Source organism: Acanthochromis polyacanthus, chromosome 16, assembly GCF_021347895.1.
Source record: "Acanthochromis polyacanthus isolate Apoly-LR-REF ecotype Palm Island chromosome 16, KAUST_Apoly_ChrSc, whole genome shotgun sequence".
NCBI lineage: Eukaryota > Metazoa > Chordata > Actinopteri > Pomacentridae > Acanthochromis > Acanthochromis polyacanthus.
The window spans coordinates 956,866-981,894 of record NC_067128.1 but is presented as its reverse complement, the minus strand read 5'-3'; the positions used below and the strand labels follow the sequence as shown (position 1 = coordinate 981,894).

At 39.0% G+C, this 25,029-nt stretch overlaps 1 protein-coding gene across 2 annotated transcripts in view; it reads right to left on the bottom strand.

Annotated features, from left to right (window-relative positions):
- Positions 1 to 25,029, bottom strand: part of snap25a (synaptosome associated protein 25a) — a 46,749-nt gene that overhangs the window by 11,422 nt on the left and 10,298 nt on the right. The window contains exons 2-5 of one of the 2 annotated variants that reach the window (XM_022204848.2): positions 14,099 to 14,239; positions 11,245 to 11,286; positions 5,438 to 5,486; positions 191 to 308 (exon numbers count right to left, since the gene is read on the bottom strand). In XM_022204848.2, the coding sequence (XP_022060540.1) occupies positions 191 to 308; positions 5,438 to 5,486; positions 11,245 to 11,286; positions 14,099 to 14,170 (281 nt within the window). In that variant the 5' untranslated portion in view covers positions 14,171 to 14,239. The remainder of the gene's footprint in view (positions 1 to 190; positions 309 to 5,437; positions 5,487 to 11,244; positions 11,287 to 14,098; positions 14,240 to 25,029) is intronic. The other variant, XM_022204847.2, reaches the window with a different exon arrangement.

Below are 25,029 nucleotides of genomic sequence, written 5' to 3'. Positions count from 1 at the left end.
GAGAAGAGAGAGAGAGAAGAAGAAAGAGGAGGAGAGGAAGAAGAAAGGCAAAGAGAGGACAAAGGAGAGAAGACAACAACTTCAGACACTATGACGAAAGAAAGTCAAACCAAAAAGAAAAATAAAAAGAGGAAAAACTGGACGCCACCACATATGTAAAGAACCTCTGGGGCACGTTGTCAGTACCTACTTGTTACATGGACATATGAAAAGCCCACAGCATTTCCCTAAATCTTTTAAATTTTTCTCGGCTTCCTTCATGTCTTGGTTGATATGGTTCATGCCATCTTCAACACGATCGAGTTGCTCTGGTCAGGACAAAGGGATGACAGTAGTGGAATGAATTTCATCGACTGGTTGACACAAATATGAGTTATGAAGAGCAGCAGCTGAACCAGTGCATCCATTCGGGGGGAGAAAACACAATTATGTGCACTTCAGGAGTTTTTGGGCAAGAAAACGGTTTAGAAAAGGCTCCAAAAATCAAATAATGACAGTGAACGTTATTTATCAGTCGACTCACTGAATCCAGCTGAAATGTTTGGAGGAACAGTGAAGAATTTTTGGAAATGACAGTTATGAGCAGATCAAAACCACTCTGATGTTGTTCTACTGCCAGCAGACACAAACTACATACAGAAGATGGATGCAGTGATGCTGGTCTTTTGAAACCAGACAATAATAAACGAAGAGCAGATCCACCTGAGGACGATGTGAGTCGTTCTATAGCAGCTATCTGTTTGTCACTTTCCCCTAAATGGGATCAAAATTAGCTAAACTAACATCATTTTGTATTCAAAGAGTCTTAAAATTGAAGATTGAGACCATAAACTCTTTTGGAAAATGTTTACTGAGGCAACAAATCAAGCGAGAATTACGGTTGTTTTCTTATTGACTTCTACACAATCTGACTTATTTTTGCAACAAGAGAAGTCGCCCCCTGCTGGCTGTTCTTCTACGCCCATCTTTTATGTATTTTTACAGCCAATTAGCTTAGCTTATGATAAAGACCAGAAATGACAGCAAACAGCTGTCCTTCTAGCGCTGCTTTAGCTTAGCTTAGCTTAGCTTAATCCTCCTATGATCTTCTGACTCAATTTAACGTCTCTAAATAAATGACATCGTTTTATTTCTCCTCATATTTAATGACTTTTTAATGGGGACAGCTGGGTAAACATTAGATTAACGTGATGATTTCAGTGCCCTGTTCACATGTTGTTCTTTGATTCTTTTAGCTCTAAATCATATCAGAAACAGTTGTAGTAGCTTTGGATTATTCTGAGGTCACCACAACGTGATTTTATAATCTTCAAAAAGCTTTAGGGACCTGATCTTTTTGAAACCATGTTAGCTTTTCCTGAACATAATCCCTGTTACTGTTCTTGATAACAGAAATAGTTTTTCATTGAATATTACAGAGAACAAAAACATGTATTTTGAAATAAAATAAAGACTTTAAAACATCATAAAGAGATCTCCAGTTTTCAGTCAGTCAGTGAGATGTTATTGTGATACCTGGTATCTGTTGTATGAGAGGAGTGAGAGGAGGGTTGTTCTGTTTAAAAGCAGTCAACAAAAAGCGATAAAGTTCCTGACATAAACTTGGGGAACAACTTTAATTCTAATAATTTTCTGGAGGTTGAAACTGCTGGAGTCAAACTGAGCTCAACAATTAATGATGTGAAAGTAAATAGGAGGGTTAAGATTTAGACTGGAAATAGGAGAAAACAACAAAATAATTCCTCTAAAACTACAAGTAATGATTTGAATTGTTCAGGTTTTATTCTGGTTTACAGAGTACGACTAGGGGGTTCCTCTATTTCAGTTTTAGCTCAAACATCAGGGTGGTATCCATCTGCCCATCTACCTTCAATACAAGAAAGCAAATATCTGCATCTCCTAAAACATTAAACTGTTCCCCTGATGGATCTTTGTGGTGTTTGCTAAGTGTCAGAGAAGTCTTTTCTTTTAAGTGTCACCAAAGCAAAGAAATGTGACTTGAAGCTGCTTCTTCTCGCTGTTCAGACGTCCATCTATTCCTATTAGTTAATGCTAATGTGAAGAATCCAACACGCTCTTTTGACCTTAAAGCTGCTATAAGAACCGTAACAGTTCAGCTACTGCACTGTAAAAAATGTTCTTAATGTTATGATGGTTAAAAACCGGTCAACTCTGATGTATTTTATTTAACATCAAATCACCATAAATAAGCAGAAAATGCGTCAATATGTTGAACAATACTGTGACTTTTGCATTTAATTCTTGAAAAGAATCCAGTTTTTCAGTTAAATGTACATATTGTTGTACTGGAAACGTGGCAATATGTATTTAACAAGTAACTTCTGCATGTTTGTGTTAATAACGGACTTAAACTTTAATATCTATGACAGCTACAATCTCAGTTTTTGCTAAAAACATATTTATTGTTATATACACTAAATGTTGTGCTGATGATGGAAAAATGCTGCAAATTCTATTTAATATGGTATTTTCAGGTAAATTTTAACGTTTTTAAAGGTTAAAACTCTTTTTTTACAGTAAAATATGGAAGAAAGCACATTTTTTAACCCTGAAATCAACAAAGATCAAAACATTTCTGTACACTAAATGTGGAAAATGTTCTGGCGACCACAGCTGCAGTTACTACTATAACTTTTTCTTTACAGTGTGGGATTATTCAGGTGTTTTAGAGCGTGTATATGAGTCTGTATCTGCAGATCAAAGCATGATGGGGGAGGTTTTACTGCCACCGTGGAGCCAATAAAAACCGTCCTCTTTAGCGGATGTTCTGTGTAACTGGAGTCTGACTGCTTCTGACTGCTTCTGGCTGGTTCTGACTGGTCGTGACTGGTTCTGGCTGGCTCTGGCTGGTTCTGGCTGGTTCTGACTGGTTCTGACTGGTTCTGGCTGGCTCTGGCTGGTTGTGGCTGGTTCTGGCTGGTTCTGGCTGGCTCTGGCTGGCTCTGGCTGGTTCTGGCTGGTTCTGACTGGTTCTGACTGGTTCTGGCTGGCTCTGGCTGGCTCTGGCTGGTTGTGGCTGGTTCTGGCTGGTTCTGACTGGTTCTGGCTGGCTCTGGCTGGTTCTGGCTGGTTCTGACTGGTTCTGGCTGGCTCTGGCTGGTTCTGGCTGGTTCTGACTGGTTCTGGCTGGCTCTGGCTGGTTCTGGCTGGTTCTGGCTGGTTCTGACTGGTTCTGGCTGGCTCTGGCTGGTTCTGGCTGGTTCTGACTGGTTCTGACTGGTTCTGGCTGGCTCTGGCTGGTTGTGGCTGGTTGTGGCTGTGAGCGTCTCTGTCATGCTGGTGGTGGATGGTGGGTCGGTGACAGCTCACAGAATTCCATCCTGATCGTGATTAAAGGCAGTACAGTGCAGGCAAAGTGTGAAGAGGGTGAGGCACGGTTAAATATGGAGCAGAAACTAGTTCATTGACTTCCTCTGGTTTGTAAAATCCCTGGTTTAGATGCATTTATGTTAAAATATACAACAATAAAGTGTTGGGTTAGTGCTGCTGTTACGGTGGAGCATAATTTACTCATTAAAGAAGGAATGTGAAGGAATAAATGCTCGGTTTGGGTTTGATTCGTCCTACTGGGGATGAGGGATGAACGGGCCGTCAGAGGAGGGATTGGTTTCCCTTTTTTAATTTACAACCACCGTGAAACAACGTGACGCTCCACAACGTAAATATTTCAATATGTTAAAGTTTGAAAATGTGGGAAAAAATATTATTTTCACTGTTAAACTTCTGATGTCCAAATTTTCAACAATTTTGGGAAATCTATGAAACTTTTTTGGTGGAAAAAAGAAAATGTCAGAAATGTTTCTTAAGAACATTCACAAAAAAATGAAACGAAATCCAGCAAATTTCACTGGATTCTGGTTGATTTTTATGTGAATGTTCTTAAAGAAAATATTAGAAGTTTTACTGATAAATATGGAATCACTTTAGATATTTTTATAATTTTTTGGAAGATTTTTACTAATTTTTTGAAAATATTTACAAGGAAAACTTTTAAGGTAAACTTTTAAGGGAATTATTGGAATTTTCTTCCTGAAAGTTTTGCAAATTTTCAGAAATTTGGGGAATTTTTTGCTGAATTTTTGGATTTTTTTTAGACAAGGAAACCATATTTTTTGGTGCCTGTAAATGAGAACAACAGGAGGGTTGAGGCTCATTTATAGCGTCTTCCTCATCAAAAAACTGCAGCTAACCAGGGATTGTACAAACCAGGACATGAGCTGAAAGACAAGTGGCTGAATATTTTGTCATTACCAGCTAAATCGATCGTTTGTTTTTATGTTTTACACCTGGTGGAAGAACTTCTTTAACTGTTCTCAGATCAGGAAAAGCTGAAGACTGGACGGCCAGATTGTAATAATTAACTCTCCTGTCATGTTGCAGGTCAAACTGACCCATTTTAACATAAAAACAAATCTAAAAAAAATAGTTTCATGTATTTTTTTTAGTGTGAAGCTTCTTCTGCTTGGCTCAATAAGTGTAATCAACATATAAAATGAAAACAGGGACAAAGCCTCAGTGTTTTAAATGCATTTAACCCATTTTAAAAAAGAAAAAAGTCATAATTGAATTGATAAGTCTGTCAATATTAAAAATTCAAGATGTAAAATAAAACTCTTAAAGCATCAATGTCATGTAAAACTACTCTATTTTATATGTACATTACTCTGATGTACATTAAAAAAGCTTTTTTTATGAAAAATTAGCAAATAATCTTCATGGAATCAGGATCTGTGAGGCGTAAAGAACTCCACTGCACTAAATGTTGACAGAAATGATCAGTAATGGAGTTAGTAATGAGATATAAACTATGTTTAATGGGTTTTTTTGGTTTTCTGACACTTTTGGATGATTAAACATGCCCTTTATTGGACATATTTATAGAGAAACTTCAGTAATTCTGGAGATTTTAACACCAACAGATCTGAGAACAGCTCAGAAATCAAACCTCCACCAGCCGCACTGATTATGCACTGATCTTTTTTGTTTTTTACAGCAGCGGCATTGAATAAACCATTAAATATCCTTCACAGCGTCTGTTAATATTTGGCACTTTTGAGATTCCTTGAAAATGAAATAAAGCTGCGAGCAAATTAAAAGCAGTTAGGCGAAAAAAAAGAAAAATGTTAGGAAAGAGAAGTTAAAGGAAGAAAGAAAAGTTCTCTAAAAATGAAACCCGTCACCAAACAAACAGAAGCATGCGTTAAATCAAAGCCCAAATACTCATTGAAAAAGTCTAAGGGGGGAAAATGAATTAGTTGGGAAATGCATTAAAATGAAAATAAGCAACTGCATGTGAAACAGTTCATCCATTCACAAGGATTTAACTTCTGCAATAACACTGCTGCTTTTATGTTCATTTCATCAGAATTTATGGCTTCTCCTAAACAATCTGTCATTAAACGTGGCGTCGCCTTACCTCCCTGCTCGTCCAGCATAACCAGAGTCCTGATGCCGGCATCTTTGCTCTATTCCACCGAAGACGAGCAGAAAGGAGGAAGAGGAAGAATAAAATGAAACAGAGGTTAGTAGAGAAGCCGTCATAAAGAACACCAACCGTCGTTAACAGTTTTCATTCAACATCTCGTTTGTTTAAATAAACTACACATCGTTTATCAGCCTCATGTCTGTTCTCTGTTTCATTAAAGAATTAAAGACGACATCAAAAGGCTGTTAAAGCTGCAGATGATTGATTCAAAGTTACAGAATCAGCAGGACATTTGTCACCATTTCTGGATAGTTTGAGATCTTTGTTCTTGCAGACAAACAGATGAGATTGATTTCAATCTGCTGCAGAAAAAATGGAATCAGTCTCCAGATAGATACTAAAGAATAGATTAGAAAGCTTTTTAATCCTGTCAGTGCAGACTTTGAACACTAAACTACACTCTCCTGCTTCATATTAAGCATGAAAATATAAGAGAACATTTATATTTTCACAGATAATCCTCAAATAAGTCCCAAAAATGTTGAATTATTTCATTATTTGCTATTTAAAATCAAAGCAGAGGTAGAGAATTACAAAAAAAAATAAGCTCTCCTGGCTCAAACTTCATATTTCGCACAAAGACATGAATGCTGTATACCTTTTTAACAAATTAATCCCAAGAATATTGAATTATATCACCATTTGCTTCATTTAACATCAAAGCAGACGTAGAGAATTTCAAAAAATGAATCTCTCCTGTCTGAAACTTCATATTTAGCACAAAAACAGAAGCGTACACAAATATATTTTCACAGATAATTCTCAAATTGACGTCAAGAATGCTGAATTATCTCATTGTTCTCTACTGAAAATCAAAGCAGATGCAGAGGAATCCAGATGTGCGGATGTAACTGTCCCGTTTTTGCATTTTAAACCCTCTGAGCTCCACTCTCAGCGTGTTTCTGTAGACTGAACCCTGCTGGCATCATCTGTTGATGCTGCTGCACCATCACATGAAATCATTTTCATCTCCACACCAGCAGCTGCTGATCAGAAGGTTCAGAGGTCATTTGGTCATTCCACCTTAAGGAGGAAACATCTAAACAGGAGATCAGAGCGATTCACGCTCATTAAAACCTTTAGATTTCCTTACAGAGTTAACAAAACATGAAGCCCAGCAGCCGTTTCTCTCCAGGTTTTACTTTAAATCGTCTCTGGCTGTGGAACATCTAAAGCTGTTAGTGGCTCATGTTCCGGGTTGGCTGGGATGGAAAGAGGAGGAACAGGACAGAAAGCGTCCTCCTCCTCTAAGATGAGGCACCTGGGCAGGATGATAGGCAGAATCAGATTACGGTGTGTCCACAGCATCGTTCCTCCTCAGCGGTTTGGGACTGAAACCACGCTGATGTTTGAGAGGCGAGGAGGGAGCAGGGCATAAATTATTCTGTAATTCAGTAAGCCGCTGTTCAGCAGAATCCCAGAGCAGCTGAGATGTGTCCCAGAGGAAGCCGGGAATAATCAGACATGATCCCAAACAGGACTGAAGACGAGTCACCGAGTCAGAACAAACGGTGGACGGAAAGGTTTCCATCCATCTGTATGAAGCCCTTTAGCCTCTGAGGAGGGATTACTACTGGAGCTGCAATTAGACGTCAACTTTTTACTGATTTCCAGCTATTTTAGTTTAGTTTAGCATGTTTTAAAACAGGTCAGCTTGTATTAACCCTCGTGTCGTCCTGCAGGTCAAACTGAGCCGTTTCACAGTGATGACCACATTTTCAACATTTTTAGGAAATTTTTGAACATTTTTTGGTGGGAAAAAAAAGAAATGTTCAAAAAAAAGTTTCTTAAGAACATTCACAAAAAATCAACCAAAATCCAGTGAACTTTGCTGGATTTTGGGTGATTTTTTTTTAGATTAGACTATAAAGTCTTTATTGTCCTAATTTAGGCTATTTAATTAGCAGCAGCAGTCAACAACCAGATTCAGCCAGAAAACAGTGCAGTACAACACACAGAAACATAGATAACTAGAAAAGCACTCAGAGAGCGCAGACCTCCACCAGGTCATCTGTTTGTCTGTGTGTGTGTGTGTGTGTGTGTGTGTGTGTGTGTGTGTGTGTGTGTGTGTGTGTGTGTGTGTGTGTGTGTGTGTGTGTGTGTCCGTTCATCTGTTAACAGCATAACTCAAAAAGTCATGGACGGATTTTTACAGGATGTCCGGAAGAGCAAAAGTAACAATTTTGTCCTTCGACCTTCAAAAAAATCCTGGATCCAGACGGTGATCCGGATCACCTCCAACATCTAATCGATTCTTACTCTTGCTCTTCCGGACATCCTGTAAAAATTTGGTGAAAATACGTCCATGACTTTTTGAGTTATGCTGTAAACAGACAAACAGACAGACACACACACACACACAGACAGACAAACTCCAGTGATTACATAACCCCTGGCGGAGGTAATTAATGCTATCAGATGAGTGATCATGACTGTAAATGAAGCCAAAGATACGAGCTGATGTAGAAACCCTACAGCTGAGGAACAAACGATCGGACTCGTCTGTTTCATGTTTTAACCGTTGAAGCTCTTTGTGAACGCCGTTCTTACAGCTGCTATAAATAAAGTTATCATTATTATATAGTCTGATTAGATCATATTACACTTTGCATAAATAAAGTTTGGATTGCAGAGCAGAAATCTTGCGTAATAACGTGAAATCATGTCTGCTATTTTTGCAGTGAAGCGTTTCCTCACCGAAGAGCTCAGACTCATTTTCATCTTACATAACCGCTGATCTGAGGTCAGTCCTCCATTTTCTCACCCTCTGATATTTCTAGACTAGCTGTCTCCATTCTGGGAGGTTTTTTAATAAGGCTTCTGTTTGCTCTGCCTCCTCTCCATCCATGAATGCTGCAGGGCGGTAAACCTCCTCCTCTGCCTGCAGGATGCTGACGATCGATGTGACCTTGAGAGCAGCTCGGCCGACACGCCCTCCTCTTCCTCCTCTTCCTTCCATCAGCGTCTCCTCGGCCGCTCTCACTTTATCACGGTATTATTTATCGGCATGAATGTTTCATGAGCAGATAAAGCCCTGCAGAGCGGGGGGGTGTTTCCAGTAATGTGCTGCTGTAACGTATCACTCAGTCAGCACTAATGGAAACCACAACAACGCTGCCTGGACTAAAGGTGAATCTTGGACTCTAAATCACATCAACACCTTCAGAAGCTGATGTAGAAGACGTGGTTCAGCCGATAAGTGGTCTGATATCAGCGAGCAGAGAACAATGAGGGGACAATGAACTCTAAACGCTGGACGCTACTAAACATCGAAGAATAGTTTGGCATCGTGGGAAATGTTTTTTTGTTGAGATTTATATAAAAATATCATGTCTGAGCATCAAACATGAAGCTCCAGTCAAACAGTTTACTTGATAAACACAAGAATCAGGAGAAAACAGCTCCAGGTTCAGTCTATAAGAGAGGGACTTCTGAAGTCCATGGGATGTACACCCCCTGTCCAAAGTTTTAGGACACTGTCTCATTCAAATAAAGTAGAACCTGTCCTCCTTTTGACAGGGGGTGTATTTCATCATATGGATGTGATCAGGGCAGGACTCTGATCATACATGTAAAGTTTCAGGCAGATTGGAGCATGTTCAGGGCATTTACACAGCATTTGAAATTTCATGGTGAAGGATCAAAATTCCAGAGGCCGCCACGGACACGCCCTTTGACTTTGGAAAAAGATTTTAATAACTTTGGATCGTTAAGGCCTCCTGTATGTACTGGCCCAATTTGAGGTGAATTGGAGTTTCCCCCTAGGAGGAGTTCGCTGTAGAAAACAATGAAAAATGGGAAAAATCTGACATTCAGCGCAGAATAGCTCACTTCCTGTTGGGTTTGGAATGTGGCTGTCACTGACTTTTTTGTTCAGCCTGATGTGCTGCATATGTGTACCACATTTGGTAGATACACCCCCTGTCAAAAGTTGTAGGACAGCTAAAATTCAGTGTTTTTTTCCCAAACTTAACCATGTGTATCTGATGCCTGAACCCGCCAAGGAGTGGAACAAACCCTACATTTCAAAATAAAACCGGTTCCTGCATGGAAATCCTGCTGCACATTCAGGACTCCTCACATGGACTTTAGGTTCTCTTTCAACCTGTTTCTTGCTTTGTCAAACTGTCAAACTACTTGAAGAAAACACACTCAAAATTTTAATAAGAATACAGTTTAGCTGTATAGGAACGTCATTTTTTTGGAGACAGGGTTGCAACTCTTGACAGCAAACAGAAGGACTACTGTCCAGCGGTTTGTTTCCTCGTTAGCAGAGCAGACAGAAAGCGTCCTCCTGTCTGCTTCTAGTTGTTCCTGGAACACTGTTTGTTGGTTTTAGCTGCTTCTTCTTACAAATCTAGGATGTAAATTAGGAAATAATAAAATGTGTTGACTGGGCGCTAATAAGATACTGAAGGACACAGAACACACTAAAGATGTTTTCCTTCAGTTTAAGTTGAATATTAAAGCTACTATTGATAGTTTGAACAAAATCTAAAACTAGAACCTGAATGCTTCGTTTGACAGAGAGCTGTTTGTAAATGCAGACTGTGGAGGACAGACTACAGATTTACTGCACAGCAAACATACATCCACACAACAACAAGCTTCTGATTCCTTCTCCGGTCCTCAGAAACAGCCTTTTGTCTTCCTGCTGCTGCAGCGTCACGCTTGCTGCTGCTTTTAATAATGAAGGCGTTGTGTGGAGAAACTGTCACGGTAATGACAGTAAAACATGAGAAATACTGTCCTGTAGCTGGTAGAATGTAGATGATGTCATCCATAGAGGAGGATTTATCTGTCAGACAGTCTGCTGGTTTCAACTTTAAGTTTGTGCATCAGCTCTTTGAGTTGGAGCCCGGATTGCTTAAAAATGGAAGTTTAAATAACAGTAACAAGATTAGAAAGCACAATCCAAATTAAACAGCCTCATAGTTGTAATATTTAACCTGCTAAAGGTGTGAACATGTCATATATTTCTGCAGAATTCTCACTCCTCAACTTCTTCTGCAGAACTCCGACTCAGACACAGAATGAAAGATCTTCAGCATCACTGCTTTAAGTTTAACTGTAAAAATGTTTGGACATTTTATGGAGAAAAACTGTCAGACCATGACAGTAAAAAGCTGTAAACTCTACAACAGTTTGATGAAGTTTATTTAGCACTGAATCACCGTAAATAAGTTCATAAGGTCGATTTTTTTTCTCTTGAAAAAACACATTTCCCGACTCCTGCACAGTTTTTAATGGAAACATGTTGTAATGTGTAGAACAATACTGTAATGCTGCAGTTAATTCTCAAACAGAATCCAGTTTGTCCAGTTAAATGTACAGAAACAGGCTGTAATATTTATAAGATATGGACATTTCTATATTTATTACGTGTAAAATTACACTTTGTTCCGCTCAAACTGATGCTTTAATACTTATGACAGCTTGAACCGCAGTTGTTGCTAAAAACACACGTTTAAAGTTAAATACACGAACTGTTGTGCTGATTACAGAAAAATGCTGTAATATTTTATTTGTTGTTTTAATGTAAATTTTAACATTTAATTATTTTTACAGAAAAACATGGAATGAAGCACGTATTTAACGCTAAAACCAACAAATATGGTTACATTTCTTTACTGTAAATGTAGAAAACGGCAGCGTTCTGCCACAGCTGCTGTGGTTCTTATAGTAAAAACAGCTTTCTTTCTTTTTTATTTTACAGTGAGTGTTGTGGGTTTTCTTACCTCCTCCACCAGCTGCAGCATACGACGAGTGCTCTCTAGTGACTGTGGAGGAAGAAAAGGACACATTAGTCTGCAGCTTTAATCATCCTGAAAACAAACATCTTCTCAGTTACACACTCAAGAAAAAAAAGCAGTAAACGTTCATTCAGCGGACAAAAACAGAGAATTAACGTCTCTGAGAAGTTTATTTTCACACAATCAGTCCACACACGTGTAACAGCATGAATTCTACCAAGAAAAATAACCAGATTCTAGTAATAAAAGGAAGCTTTGACGCCCTTCCTTCTCTGTGTCTATTATTAGCATTATTTTTTAAAGTTTAAACAAACAAAAACAAGCAGCATTAAAAAAAACAAACATAATAAACAAAACGGACACAAAAAATGATCCGAAATGAGGAGAAACGATCCAAACGGACACAAAACGTGTTGAAACTGAAAAGAAAACTGTCAAAAATGACTTGAAAATGATCCAAAATGATGGAAAATGAGCCCAGAATGACATGAAAGTGTATGATTTGGAATTATCCCAAAGTCAGAAATTGATCCAAAATGAGAGAAAAGATCCAAGCTGACATAAAATGTGTTTAAATTGACAAGAGAAGTGTCCAAAATGAATCGAAAATTGTCCAAGTCAATCTATTAGTGAGGGACTTCTGAAGTCCATGGATATATCTGCATACATTTTTATTAAAAGTAAAAAAACAAAAGTTTTTATGTTGAATGTGATCATGTCTTTACAGTTTCCATAATTATTTATTATAGAAAAAAATCAATTACTAATAAAAAATGACTGGATATCACTAAAATATCAACTAAATAACATCTGACTTTAACACCAGCCACCTTCTAATGAGCTAAACAAGAATAAAATGAGCTGAAATAGTTTGGAACAAAACAAACATAAACAGTCACATATCAGCTTTACGTCTCATGAATATCACAGATTTTTACAGATGTTCTGCATCACTAATGTGAACCAGAAAAACTTTACTGGGACGTACTTTACCCTGCTGATCCTATTCTAAAAAACATTCTGCACGTTCTGGCTTCCATGTTCTGTAAAATGACTCTGGCTGCTTCCATACAGCACGCTAAAATCAGTCTCAGCTGATGGTAGAAGACACTTATCTCCTGACAGACAGAGCTGTGGTGATTCTGGCAGAGATAATTTAATATTTTCAGTATCATCCGTCTATTATTAGCAGACATGCAGCTTCTCTCTGTTAGAAGTGTGAAGCTGCAGCGTCTGATCTCGGCTTTTTAAAGTGACACAGCTTCGCCTCGCTGCTCGTCCGGAGCGCTGATCACATCTGAGCAGCCATTTCTGACGTCTTTCTTCCTCCTCTGCTGCTTTTCAACTCATCTGGTTCTTTCTGCGTTCTTTCATCTCTCACTTTCTGCTTCATGTGACATCTTCTGTCTGCTCCGGCCTGTTTTCTCATCTCAGATGCTCTCTCCACATCTCAGGACCAAAACTCTTATTGCTGTCCGCCATTTTGTGCGTGCCCCTATGTTCATGTGTGTGTGTTTAATATTCTGCTCAGCTGTGCCGCTGTGAGTCATACGTGAAGCTGGAGGGGCGTGGGCTGATCTGCTCTGGGCCACGACGGAGACTTTTAGCTGCACACACACACACACACACCTTCACACTGTCACACACTAGCACACGCTCCACAAGCTAACACACATGCTAACACACATGCTAGCACACGCACACCCTGCTTTTTCTGTCCAGAACACGCTCATGAGTGACCACAACACACACTGCAGATGTTACGTAAAGCCACATGCACACAGACAACATGCAAACGTCGCCGGCCTGAGGCAGGAAGCAGCACGGTGCTGTGATTCCTGTTTACATGCATTAAAGACAACGTTCACTATGAAGCTGCTTTTAAAGTCTCAGTGTCAGAAAACTGATCCTCATTTTCTGTTTTATGCACATAATTAACTGCATATCGATCTATTTTTGTCCAAGATCAAGATAAAGATCCAGAGTTTTTGTCACATGTTCATGTAAGGGTCAGCGGTGCAGCAGTGAATGTGGGATAAATAAATATGAATTATAGTGTTAATAATATTAATTTTTAGCGTTCTTATACCGTTATATTTACACAAAGTCTGCTCTGCCTCCCAGCGGTTGTGTAGACCTCTCCTGTACCCCTACGTGCACTTTTATTTGCCCCATGGCGCCCTATAAATGTGTTTTTCCCGCCTTACTTCTGCCCTTTTCTTCATGTATTCAGAAGAAGAGGTAGGTGAGATTGTGCAGTTATAGTTTGTGTGTTTTAGTGTCATGTAGTCCCATTTCTTGGTCCACTTTCTGATCCTGATATGTGCACTGTTTGATCTCTGTAGGAGCCCAAGTTTATAAGACGGATGATGCATGTTTTTGTCTGCTGTAAAAGTAAGTGTTCTGTCTTGTACTGTACATTTACTGCAGGCCTATTGAATGTTTGCCGCCTTTTTATTCATGTATTTTGTAAGTTTTTTGCCTAGTGTAAAGGATAAAAAATAAACGGAGATCACCTCCAAAGAGACTTATGTCGGCTCATAACGTAGAAGGAAGCCGGCGGTTCCACTAAAGGATGAGCAGTGAAATGAAAAGGCTGAACAATAAGACATTATAAAAGATAAATCTGTAGAAAACATTACAACAGTGTCAGAGCTAATGAGGGCGGAATCTTAGACTAATGTGCAGCGTGTACGTGTGTGCACAGACCTACATGTGATGAACATATGTACACTGTAGAACAGAGGAGGTGTTACATTTCAGATCTATGAATGAAGTCACATCCCTGCAGCACATTTGCATAAACGCAGGCCGACATCTGAAGCATCGCTGCTCTCACCTCGTCGGCCAGCTGGTCGGCGCGTTGCTGCATGTCTGACAGCTCATTGCGCATGTCTGCGTCATCTGCCATGGCTGGATGTGGGGGGTGGAGAAGGTCTCCAACAGGGAAGAGAAGATCCTAGTGGGAATCCGGGGAGGGCTAGAAAAGAGAGAGAACGAACCGTTAGAGGAGATGATGCAGTGAAAACACGGATGATCTGAAGCTGTGATATCAGGAAGGAACATGCAGCCGTGAACACATCAGGATTCAAACCCTCAACACCAAACCTGCATCTCTGAGCAGCTGCTTCTAGACTAATGTGTTCTAGACCAGGAGAGTCAAACTCCTCATGGCTCCTTTGGTTTAGTGCAGAAATGTTCACATTTACGGAATTATATTTTTACTAAACAACCTGACATTTATCAAGAAAAATAAGAGAAATTTCAGCGATATTCATCCTCAGTTTATCATTTCCACATTACAACTTCCAGATCACTAAATGTTGTGTTCCTTTGTAGACACTCTGTCACCTGGAACTGAACCACAGAGGATTTACTTTATGATCAAAACGACAAAAGTCAGACCAAAACAAGACAAAACATTACAAAAATGAGATGCAAAACAACAAAAAAAGAGACAAAAAATTAGACAAAAAGCTACAAAGCAACAAAAAAATGGACAAATGACATAAGCGAGGCAAAAAAAAGCACAAAACGAAAAAACACGATGCATGAAAGAATGAACAAAGCAAAGCACAAAATGACAAAAATGAGACAAATTCTGTATAATGCAGCCCGAAACAAAAAAAGGAGACTAAAAATTACCAAAAATGGAGAAATGACAAAAATGAGACAAAAAACAACAAAACAAGACAAAATGTTACAAAAAAGAGACACAAAACAACAAAAGAACAATCTGTTATTTTACTTTCTGATCCAAACAACTTGTCATGGTCTAGAAATGATTTTAAATTTATAGTTTTACTAATTTACAATCTGCAGTTAATGTCTTCTCTGTAATTTTTACACTTTGAGGGCCGGATTGGACCCTCTGGAGGACCACTTTAGGACCACGGGCCTCATGTTGGACCCTCTGGAGGACCACTTTTGGACCACGGGCCTCATGTTGGACACCCCTGCTGTAGTACATCGATTAACCATGACACTTATGAGTCTTTAAAGACTGATTTGCATTTTCTAACTAACTGAATTCAACTCCAATTCATCACATAAACTGGTGTTTGTGGTTGAAGCTCACATCCATCCATCAACTCGTCCTTCATCAAGGTGATTCCTGCCTCCTGCATCATCATCATCATCATCTGCACAACAGCAGCCGCTAACAGCTACAAAACGGAAAATGTAATCCAGGGAGGCATGTCATGCAAAAATAAATGTATTTAGATGACGTTTATATTTCTAAAAGTCCCACAGTGACAGAGCAGAAGGTGTCCAGCAGGGACCTTCTGTGTGCTTCCTGCTGCAGGTGGAACAATGGAGGATTAAGAAGCTACAGCAGCAGCAGCATGCTCGGTTTGTTTGTTTGTTGGAGGATGAATGGAGCCTCAGACAGAAGAGGGATGGCTGGGATTTTGCAGGATTAGCCTCAGAGACACATAAACAGCCTGTTAGCCGTTTTTCTCCCCTCTGCAGGTCAGGAGAGGACGGAATCAAAGCGGCTGGACATCATCCCCACATGTAGGATTCCTGCTCTGAAGACCATCAGTCTGATGATAGGAGATTATCAGACGGATACCAGACCTCCTTAAATACCAGCAGATAAGTTGACTAATTCATTCAACCACATCAGAAATCAAATATAATTCCCTCCCACAGTTTTCTGGAGAAGCAGTAAATCCTGCTAGAACGATGGCCTTCACCGGCCGGGGGGGAAATAATGATGGACGACTGTTTATTCTGAAAAAAGACCACATGGATGCAGTTCAGTCTTCACTGAAATGACACTAAATTTAATGAAAAGCAGTCCTACTGAGAATCAACTGCAAACAGAAGCTCCACAAACACTCTTGTTGTTGTTTTGGAGCAAATAAAAACTCTTCTTTCCATCTTTTAGCTGCTTGTTTTGGTATAACGGCTCACAGTTTTACTGTTTCGGTTCATTGTGAACAGCAGCAGACACATGGTTCCATCAGTAAACTCCGTAAACCTGCTGCATACCTGCACAGAACCATACAGGAGAAGTTGAGCTGCAGTACTGCTGTGAACTGTTTCTGCTCTGGTGAAGGAAGTTCATCCTTTGACGATTCTATTCGAACTTTAAATTACACTTTTGGATTTCTGCAAAAGTGTAAAAATGACATCTACTACTTCTTTAGCCTTTAGTCTCAAACATCATGACATCCATTCTTTTTAAAGACTCTCTTCAGGGAGCAAATAACAAAAAAATAGATCCAATGACAAAATCGTGTTAAATCTGGGCAAAGCAAATAAATCAGATGGAAAAACTGGAAACTTCAGGCTGAGTTTGCTTTAAATGAAGGTGCAGTAATGCTGATCTAATTGAACCAGATCTAACTTAAAACAGTGGCAGTAATATTACTGTCAGCTTAATTTGGACAAACTTCATTCAGTGGAAGCATTTAAGCTAACCCAACAATCATCCCTTAATGCTCAGAAGATGAACAAATGAGCCAAATACAGTGAAACCTACAGAGTAAATGTTAAAACTAGTGCTGTCAAATGATCAAAAGTTTTAACCTGATTAATCATGATGATGATTAATCCGTGTTAACGCGTTCATTAATTCTAACTGAAACACATGGATCACTTCTAAAGGCAGAGCAGCAGGTTTACCTCAGAAAAAGTAAAGAAGAATCTCTAGAATCACAGTTTCTGACAATGAAAAAGCAAACTGACAGCAGATAAACCCTCTGGACCACTATGAGCAAAACAAATCCCAACACTGAAGCTTCAGGTAAATAATCCACAGAGTGAGAGTCTCAGACAGACGTCTCCACCCAGCCGGACCACTCTCATCCTGCTGATGGTGGACCAGTCTGTCTCAGAGGTCCTCTACGTTTGTCCAGAGACGTTCACAACATCTGCTGGTGTCACACTCAGCAGCAGGATATGAAGCTGTTTTATTACCAAACCATAGCCCACAGAGTCACTCACACCTCCCAGCGTTTAGACGGATCCATTCAGTCACAGACGTCCTCAGACCAGCAGCTGCATCCTAACGATGAACTTCAGAGGAGCTTTTCTATCTGAGCTGTATCTCTGCAGTCTCTGGCTTCACATCAGCGTCGGCCATGTTGGCTTACATAAAGCTCCCGGCGGTCAGCTCAGCTCAGCGTCTGAAGCAGAAACACTTCTTAGAGGGAAGAAAGGCCTTCTTCATCATCATCATCCTCATCCAGTCCGTCTGGTTACGTAACCAAATTCAGGCAATTAAGTTTAAAGCGTCCACGCTGACCTTTTACTTTACGTCTCAATTACAGCTTCACAGTTCAGCTCTGGAACCGGTCTGTCATCAATAAATCTCAAAGGCTGGCAGAGATGAGCTTCTGGGCTCAGTAGAGACGTTCTGCTGAGTTTCTTTTAGTACATTTTGGTATGACTTTGGATTCTATACCTGCTATATGCTCGTGGATCTGTCTACTGCCCATGCATATTTTCTATATTTGTGCATCTTAAACGGTATCTGGACTCATTAGGCTTCATAAAAACGGACTAATTCGAGCCAATGAGCACCAAATCTGACTTTTTCTCAGAATTCTAGCTAAAAATGTGGTGCTGTTTATGTCCGATTCCCTGCTGTGGAGCTTTAACGCCACGTTTTAGCCGCTGTTAGCATGTGGAGACGATCTGACGGCGTTAAAGAGCTTCAGACAGAAACCGTTCCACAGATCAGACCGGTGACCTGTGAGTTAGAGAAGCTGCTCTGTTAGCCATGAAACGGACAAATCTGTCTGGAGATTCCCTTCTGATTAGATGTTGGCCGCCACATCTGAGAGATGCTGAATTTTTAATTTACTCACAGAGAATCCTTTGGCTGTCAGCAGATTTGGAGGAGAAAGTCAAACTTCTGGCTGGTTTATTCAGCACAATGCATACGCTAAATAACTGAATCTACTGCAAGTTTACTGAGATTAGACAGAGTTTTATGTTTGAATAGGCCTGTTACTGTGGATTTATGCAGCTTTAACCCTGTAAAACTCACTGCTGCAGAAATATATCAGTTTTACTTTTATATATACATATATCATAAAGTAAATATGTGTTTGCTCATGTCTTCTATATTTGATTTATATTTTTTCTTTTTGCTCATTTTCTTCTATATTTGAGTTTACATATTATTATTTATAGTTACAATATTTCATTTTACTTTTTTGCTTTTTTTTTCTATATTTGGGTTTATATAATTTTTTGTTTATTCTATTTTTTGTTCATTTTTTCTATATGTGGGTTTATATAATATCATTATTTATATTTATATTATTTAGTTTTATTTTATTTTTGGCTCATTTTTTCTATATTTGGGTTTATATATATCATTTTTTATTTATTCTATTTTTGTTCATTTTTTTTCCTATATGTGGGTTTATATATTATCATTATTTATATGATTATTTTTATTTTATTTTTGGCTCATTTTTTCTATATTTGGGTTTATATATCTCATTTTTTGTTTATTTTAGTTTTTGCTCCTTTTTTTCTATATTTTGGTTTATATATTGTCATTATTTATATTATTTAGTTTTATTTTAGGCTCATTTTTTATATATGTGGTTTATATATTATCAGTATTTATGTTATTTAGTTTTAATTTTTTTCATTTTTTCTATATGTGGGTTTATATATTGTCATTATTTATATTATTTAGTTTTATTTTATTTTTGGCTCATTTTTTCCTATATTTGGGTCCTATAGGGTTAAACATCTCCAGGAACAGAGCAGGTTTCTAGTCTCTGGCACTAAAATTTGTAGAACATGTACAGCCTCTTGATCTAATTGTTTTTTTGTGTTGTTTCACAATCCAGCCGTAATCAGGAGCCGCCCACTTCTCATTCATGTTGTTTAGGGAACACTGCAGCATTCCTGTTCTACTCTGTGTAATCTTTCATCTCTACAGATAAATGTGCTGCATATTTCCCTCCATCTGCTGGTTTAAGCAGCGCTATAGAGGCCGAATCCCTTCTGTAATGAACAGAACGCTTCTTTCATTTCCACCAAACATCTGCTGCACAGGTGGCTCAGAAGGTCCCATCACCAACATCAGGACTGAAGAAAGATCACTCCTGTGTCCTCTGGCAGAGCGGCAACGCACACGGTTTCTACGAAAAGTAGAACTGCACAATGTAAGGAACAGAGAACAATGACGCCATCGACGTTTAGGCTGATTCAAGAAATTCTGTCCAGGTCTAAAATCTGCCAGGAAAATGAAGTCAGTTGATAAAAAACGAGAGCAGAAAAAGGAAAAGAAGAAGAAGAGAGACAGAAGCTGAGGCAGAACAGGAGTAAAGTTTGGACAGGCTTTCACTGATTCAGAAGGAAAATCATGTAAAAAGCAGCCACTTCAAGCATATTCTGCATGTCACTTTAGTGCATTTTAAGTTTTTTTAAGGTATGGTTTAATAAGCAAAAAGCCAGTAATAGTAATGAGCATTTTGGGGTTAAGGTCAGATGAAATGGTAAAAACTGCTTTCAGCCAATCTGCAGGAACTGACATGTTTTAAACGTGTTTTCATGAAGCCAGGCTGTAGAAAGAGGCTTCTAAAGTGGCTTTAAGTTGGCATTATTTCTATTTAATGACTAAAAAACAAAAGTGCATTAAACTCTGCTTTAGATGGAGATTTCCATTTCAAACTGGGATTCTTTTGGTTGTTTCTGCTTAAAATAAAAACTAAATTTGAGTGATAATAGAACTGAACTCTGTCAAACACTAATTTTCTAATTATCTATGCATTTTGTATTTTTTATTATGTGCTGAAAGACTGACCAATTTAACTGCAAAGTGCAATGATAATAAATCCATATTTTAGTCAGAAAACGATCCAGGAGCTTCTCTCTTTTGTCCTAAATGCTGCTGATCATCTGTTGCTCTGAGGAAAACAGAAATCCATCCAGAAATCATCTGCTGCCGCTTTAATCGAGTCGACACACACCTCCTTTACCACCTCCACCTCTCCATCCGGTGTTACTCTGATTCTGACATTTATGGCGGGAAACGGCAGCAGCGTCTCACCTGAAGTCAACAGGGAGGTAATAAAGAGCAGCTGGACAGGAGAGAAGGTATTAAAATGCTCTGAACACACAGGAACCCTTCAGGTACAGAGAATGTCCACGCTTTATGACTTCCACGTTGGCCTGAGGACCGAGGCAGAGGGAGGTTTACTGATTAGCAGCATGATTTAAATGATGACACAGGAGGAAAGGTGCAGCAAAACCTGATGTATGAGCCACTTACAGGAGGAAAACCAGCGTCTATCAGCAGGATTTGTAGAACATAATGTTGACTTTTTTCCTTTTTACAATGCACCGAAATACAAAAAAGGGGATTTAGTGTCCTTATTAGTCCAAACAGACCCTTTTAATGGGCTATGTTTGTCTCAGTTGTACACAAATCAAGTGTATCACCAGTAAATGCAGCACTTACAGCTCAAATTCTTCCTTTTTGCAGTGCAATTCTGTGCAAAAAGTGGATTTAGCATCATCATTGGTACAAAATAGAGTGTTTTTACTGCGTATTTTTGCTTCAGTTGCCTGAGAAACAAGCATATAGTCAGTAAAAGTAGAATCTAATGCAGATTTTTTCCCTTTCAACAATGCAACTGAACACAAAAAGTGGATTTACAGTCATTATTACTACAAAATAGACCTTTTAATGGCCTATTTTTGCCTCCGAATCACGCATATCATCAAAAAAACTAGAACATAATGCTGCAAATGTTCATTTTTTACAATGCATCTGAACACAAAAAGTGAATTTAGCGTCATTATTAGAGCAAACAGACCTTTTAATGGCCTATCTTTTGCACCAGTTATCTGTAGAGTTTTGTGGTTCTCATGGTGAGGGAAACAGCAGATCTTTGTCTTTTATTCTAATAGTTAGATTTGTGTGTCGGCTGCTATTATGAGCAATAACAACCACTAATACCTGCATTTACGTCCTGGACTACACAAACACATCTTCCATGAATGTTTAATGTCTGTTTCCAGCTCTCTGTCGCTGTGTTTTCTACCTGCACGGTGGCATCGCCATGGCAACAACAACAAAAAGATATGAAGATGCCCTTATTTCCATTTCCTGCCTGTTACCCCCAGCAGAGGCCATACTTCATCCCCTGTCCAATCACATTCCACCTGGAGGAGATCACCAGCTGCTCTGCATCGACACTCGCTCCTTCCTTTAATATCTCTCCTTTTTATTGCCTTTAGGCTTATTTCCTGGTGTAAAGTCAACCTGAATCAGTCACCACACGGCATGAAGCGTTCATCAGTAAAACTAGAATCTAATGCTGCAAATGTTTCTTTTTACAATGCAAATAAATCCAATCATTGAATTTAGTGTCTCTATACTGAGTCCAGTAATACTTCTTCTTTCCTTTTACAGCACTTTAAGCTGAAAATTTTCCCTTTTGCAATACAAGTCCGTACAAAAAGTGGATTTAGCATCATTACTAGTCCAACAGCGTGTTTTTATTTCATACGTTTGCTTCAGTTACATAAGAACTGAGCACATAATCAGTAAAGGTAGAATCTAATGCAGATTGTTTTTTTTTCTTTTTACAATGCAACTAAACACAAAAAGTGGACTTACAGTCAGTGTTAGTCCAAATTACACCGTTTTATGGCCTATTTTTGCCTCACAGCTGCTAATCCAACAAATTCAGTCACCAAACACACCCAGTCAATCACATCACCAGTAAATACACTGTAAGCTGAAATTCTTCCCTTCTGCAATGCAAAAAGTGGATTCAGTGTCATTATTAGTACAAAATAGAGCCTTTTATTGCATATTTTTGCCTCAGTTGCCTAAGAATCAAGAGCATCATCAGTAAATCTAGAAGCTAATGCTGCAAACGATGCTTTTATTGATGCAGCTATAATCCAGAAATTGAATTCCATGTCTCTAAACTGGGCCCTGTAGTATTTCTCCTTTCCTTTTACTGACTTTCTTCTTTGTCTTCCTTCTTTACTTGGTATAAAAACTAAACATGAATCGGATCACAGCTGCTAAACCACCAGATCCAGTCACCAAACACACCGACTCAGTCTGAAATTCTTCCCTTTTGCAGTGCAACTCCAGTGGATTTAGTGTCATTATTAATAGAAAATAGACCTTTTTCTGCCCCCCCTCCCCTTTTTTGCCTCAGTTGCCTCAAGTCTATCTTCAGTAAATGCAGCACTTAAAGTTAAAATTCTTCTTTATTTTTGCAATTCAACTTCATGGAAGAAGTGGATTTAGTGTCATTATTAGTGGAAATTAGACCCCTTTAATTGCGTGTTTTTGCCTCAGTGGCCTAAGAATTGAACATATCATCATCAAAAGTACAATATAATGCTGATTTTTTTTCATTTTTACAATGCAACTGAACACAAACAGTGGATTTAGTGTCATTATTAGTACATAATAGACATTTTCGTGGCCTGTTTCTTGCAGCAGTTGTCTGAGAAACAGGATGCTGCAGAGCTCTGTGGTTCTCGTGGTGAAGGAGACAACAGATCAGAACAGTTTTTTATTCTAATAGTTGATGTGCATGTGGGCTGCCATTTTGTTTGCTTTGCAGCATCTCCGCATCAAACATCTTTTCTCTTTCAACCACGGATCTGTCGTGGATGTGAGGGACTGAAAATAGCACGAAATAATTGCGAGGCATCAGTCAGACCATCGTTTTCTGCTCTGCTGCTCAAACTCAGCACGAGATGACACGAAGCTCAGATTGAAAATAAAATTAAGGCTGCAGTAAATGGATTTAAAGGTCATCTGTGGGCTGCATGCTTAACCAGTAGCCATCCAGATAAAAAGAGTGAAGCCCTTCTTTTGCTATCAAGAAGATTGCAGCGATGGAGTGGGAGTTTCTTTAGAGAAATTTCATTTGGCCGCAGATGAAATGTGAAATTCTATCGTCAGCAGCCATTTTGGGGCTGAGCAGAGCCGGGATTGTGCAGCAGACAATGCCGTTTTCTCTCTGAAAGCCTTTTTGTTCGGAGCTTCTCAGCACATTATTTCCGTGACAATAAGACGACGTTCCCCTTCCAGGAACAGCAGCTGTGATGTAACGTTACAGCTGCAGCTCAGGAGTTCAGCGACATCCCAGCGGCCCGCTCAGCACAGAACGGCATGCATTATTGACCCGAGGAGTCCGAGAGTCCATCACTTATTCATCCGGTCCCACCGTTAGCATCTCAAACACTGAGCTGCAGATAGAAGATAGCCGCTAAGAAGCTAATGTGCTATGAGCCGAGCGGAGCAGTGCAGACGAGCTGCAGGCAGTTTAAGGAGGAAATGATTAGCCAAATAATCACACATTTAATCTGTTTTTACAGCATTTTTAGTCAGAAGTGGAACTGGTTGGCGGGTGTTTAGTCACATGTTAATAAAAATCTCAGTGTGTTTTGGTTTTCTTTGTCCATTCAGGTGGTTTGGCCCTTGACCCTGCAAAAAAGCATCGGTGTCCAACATGAGGTCCGTGGTCCAAAAGTGGTCCTCCAGAGGGTCCAATCCAGTCCTCAAAGTGGAAAAATTACAGAGAAGACTTTAACTGCAGATTGTAAATTAGTAAAACTATAAATTTAAAATCATTTCTAGACCATGACAAGTTGTTTGGATCAGAAAGTAAAATACTGGATCTTCTTTGTTCTTTTGTTGTTTTGTGTCTCATCTTTGAAATACTTTGTCTTGTTTTTGTTGTTTTTGTTGCCTTTTTGTCTTTTTGTGTTTGCTTTATTCGTTGTTTTGTTTATCATTTGTGTCATTTTGCATTATTTGTCTCACTTGTGTTGTTTGTCGACTTTTTTGTTGTTTTTATTCTTGCTTTTGTCATTTTTGGCGTTTGTTCATTTCTTTGGCGCTTTGTAACCTTTTGTCAAATTTTTTGTTGTTTTGTGTCTCGTTTTTGTAACTTTTTGTCTTGCTTTTGTTGTTTCTTGTCTTGTTTTTGTCTGATTTGTCTTTTTGTTCATAAAGTAAATCCTCCATGGTTCAGGTCCAGGTGACTAAATGTTGTGTTCCTGTGTAGACACTCTGTGATCTGGAAGTTGTAATGTGGAAATGATAAACTGAGGATGAATGTTGATAAACTGAATTTATTTTTCTTGATAAATGTCACGTTGTTCATGATGTTTAGTAAAAAGATAATTCCTTAAATGTGAACATTTCTGCACTAAAACAAAGGAACCATTAGGAGTTGTGGTTATTTACAGGTTATTCTGCTGTGGTTTACTGGTTTCACTGGTTTTACTGTAGATCAGACTGGACTGCATGTAGAACCTGGACGAGAATGAGTTTGACATCTCTTATCTGCTTCCTGTTTGCAAACAGAGCTGCTGCTTCACCTTAGAGAGACAGTAAATGGGAGGTTTTACGTGGTGTTGATGGAGGAACTCTGCAGCAGTTTGAACATGAACATACAGGAGTCATTGTGTTGAAGTGAGCGGTTACTCTGGAAGAACAGCCTTTATGGCATTAGATGTGTGACTGGAATAGAAAGTGAGGAACCTTCCTGTCATTTAGCCTCAGACACTTAAAGAAAGCTTTAACTCAGATACTCAACAAAATGATGAGAAACTAATAAACTCCTGGTCCAAAACACAAAGTAGATTATCATAACCTTCCTCTGTGTGCAGCTCTGTGAACCCCTCAGGCAAGGAGCAAGTGTCTTATAGAATTTATTACATGTTGTATAACGAGCCCTGTAGGAAGCCCTGACACAGATCATGTTTGAATGTTTGCATTTCTCTACAGCAGGAGAGTCAGACTCTTCT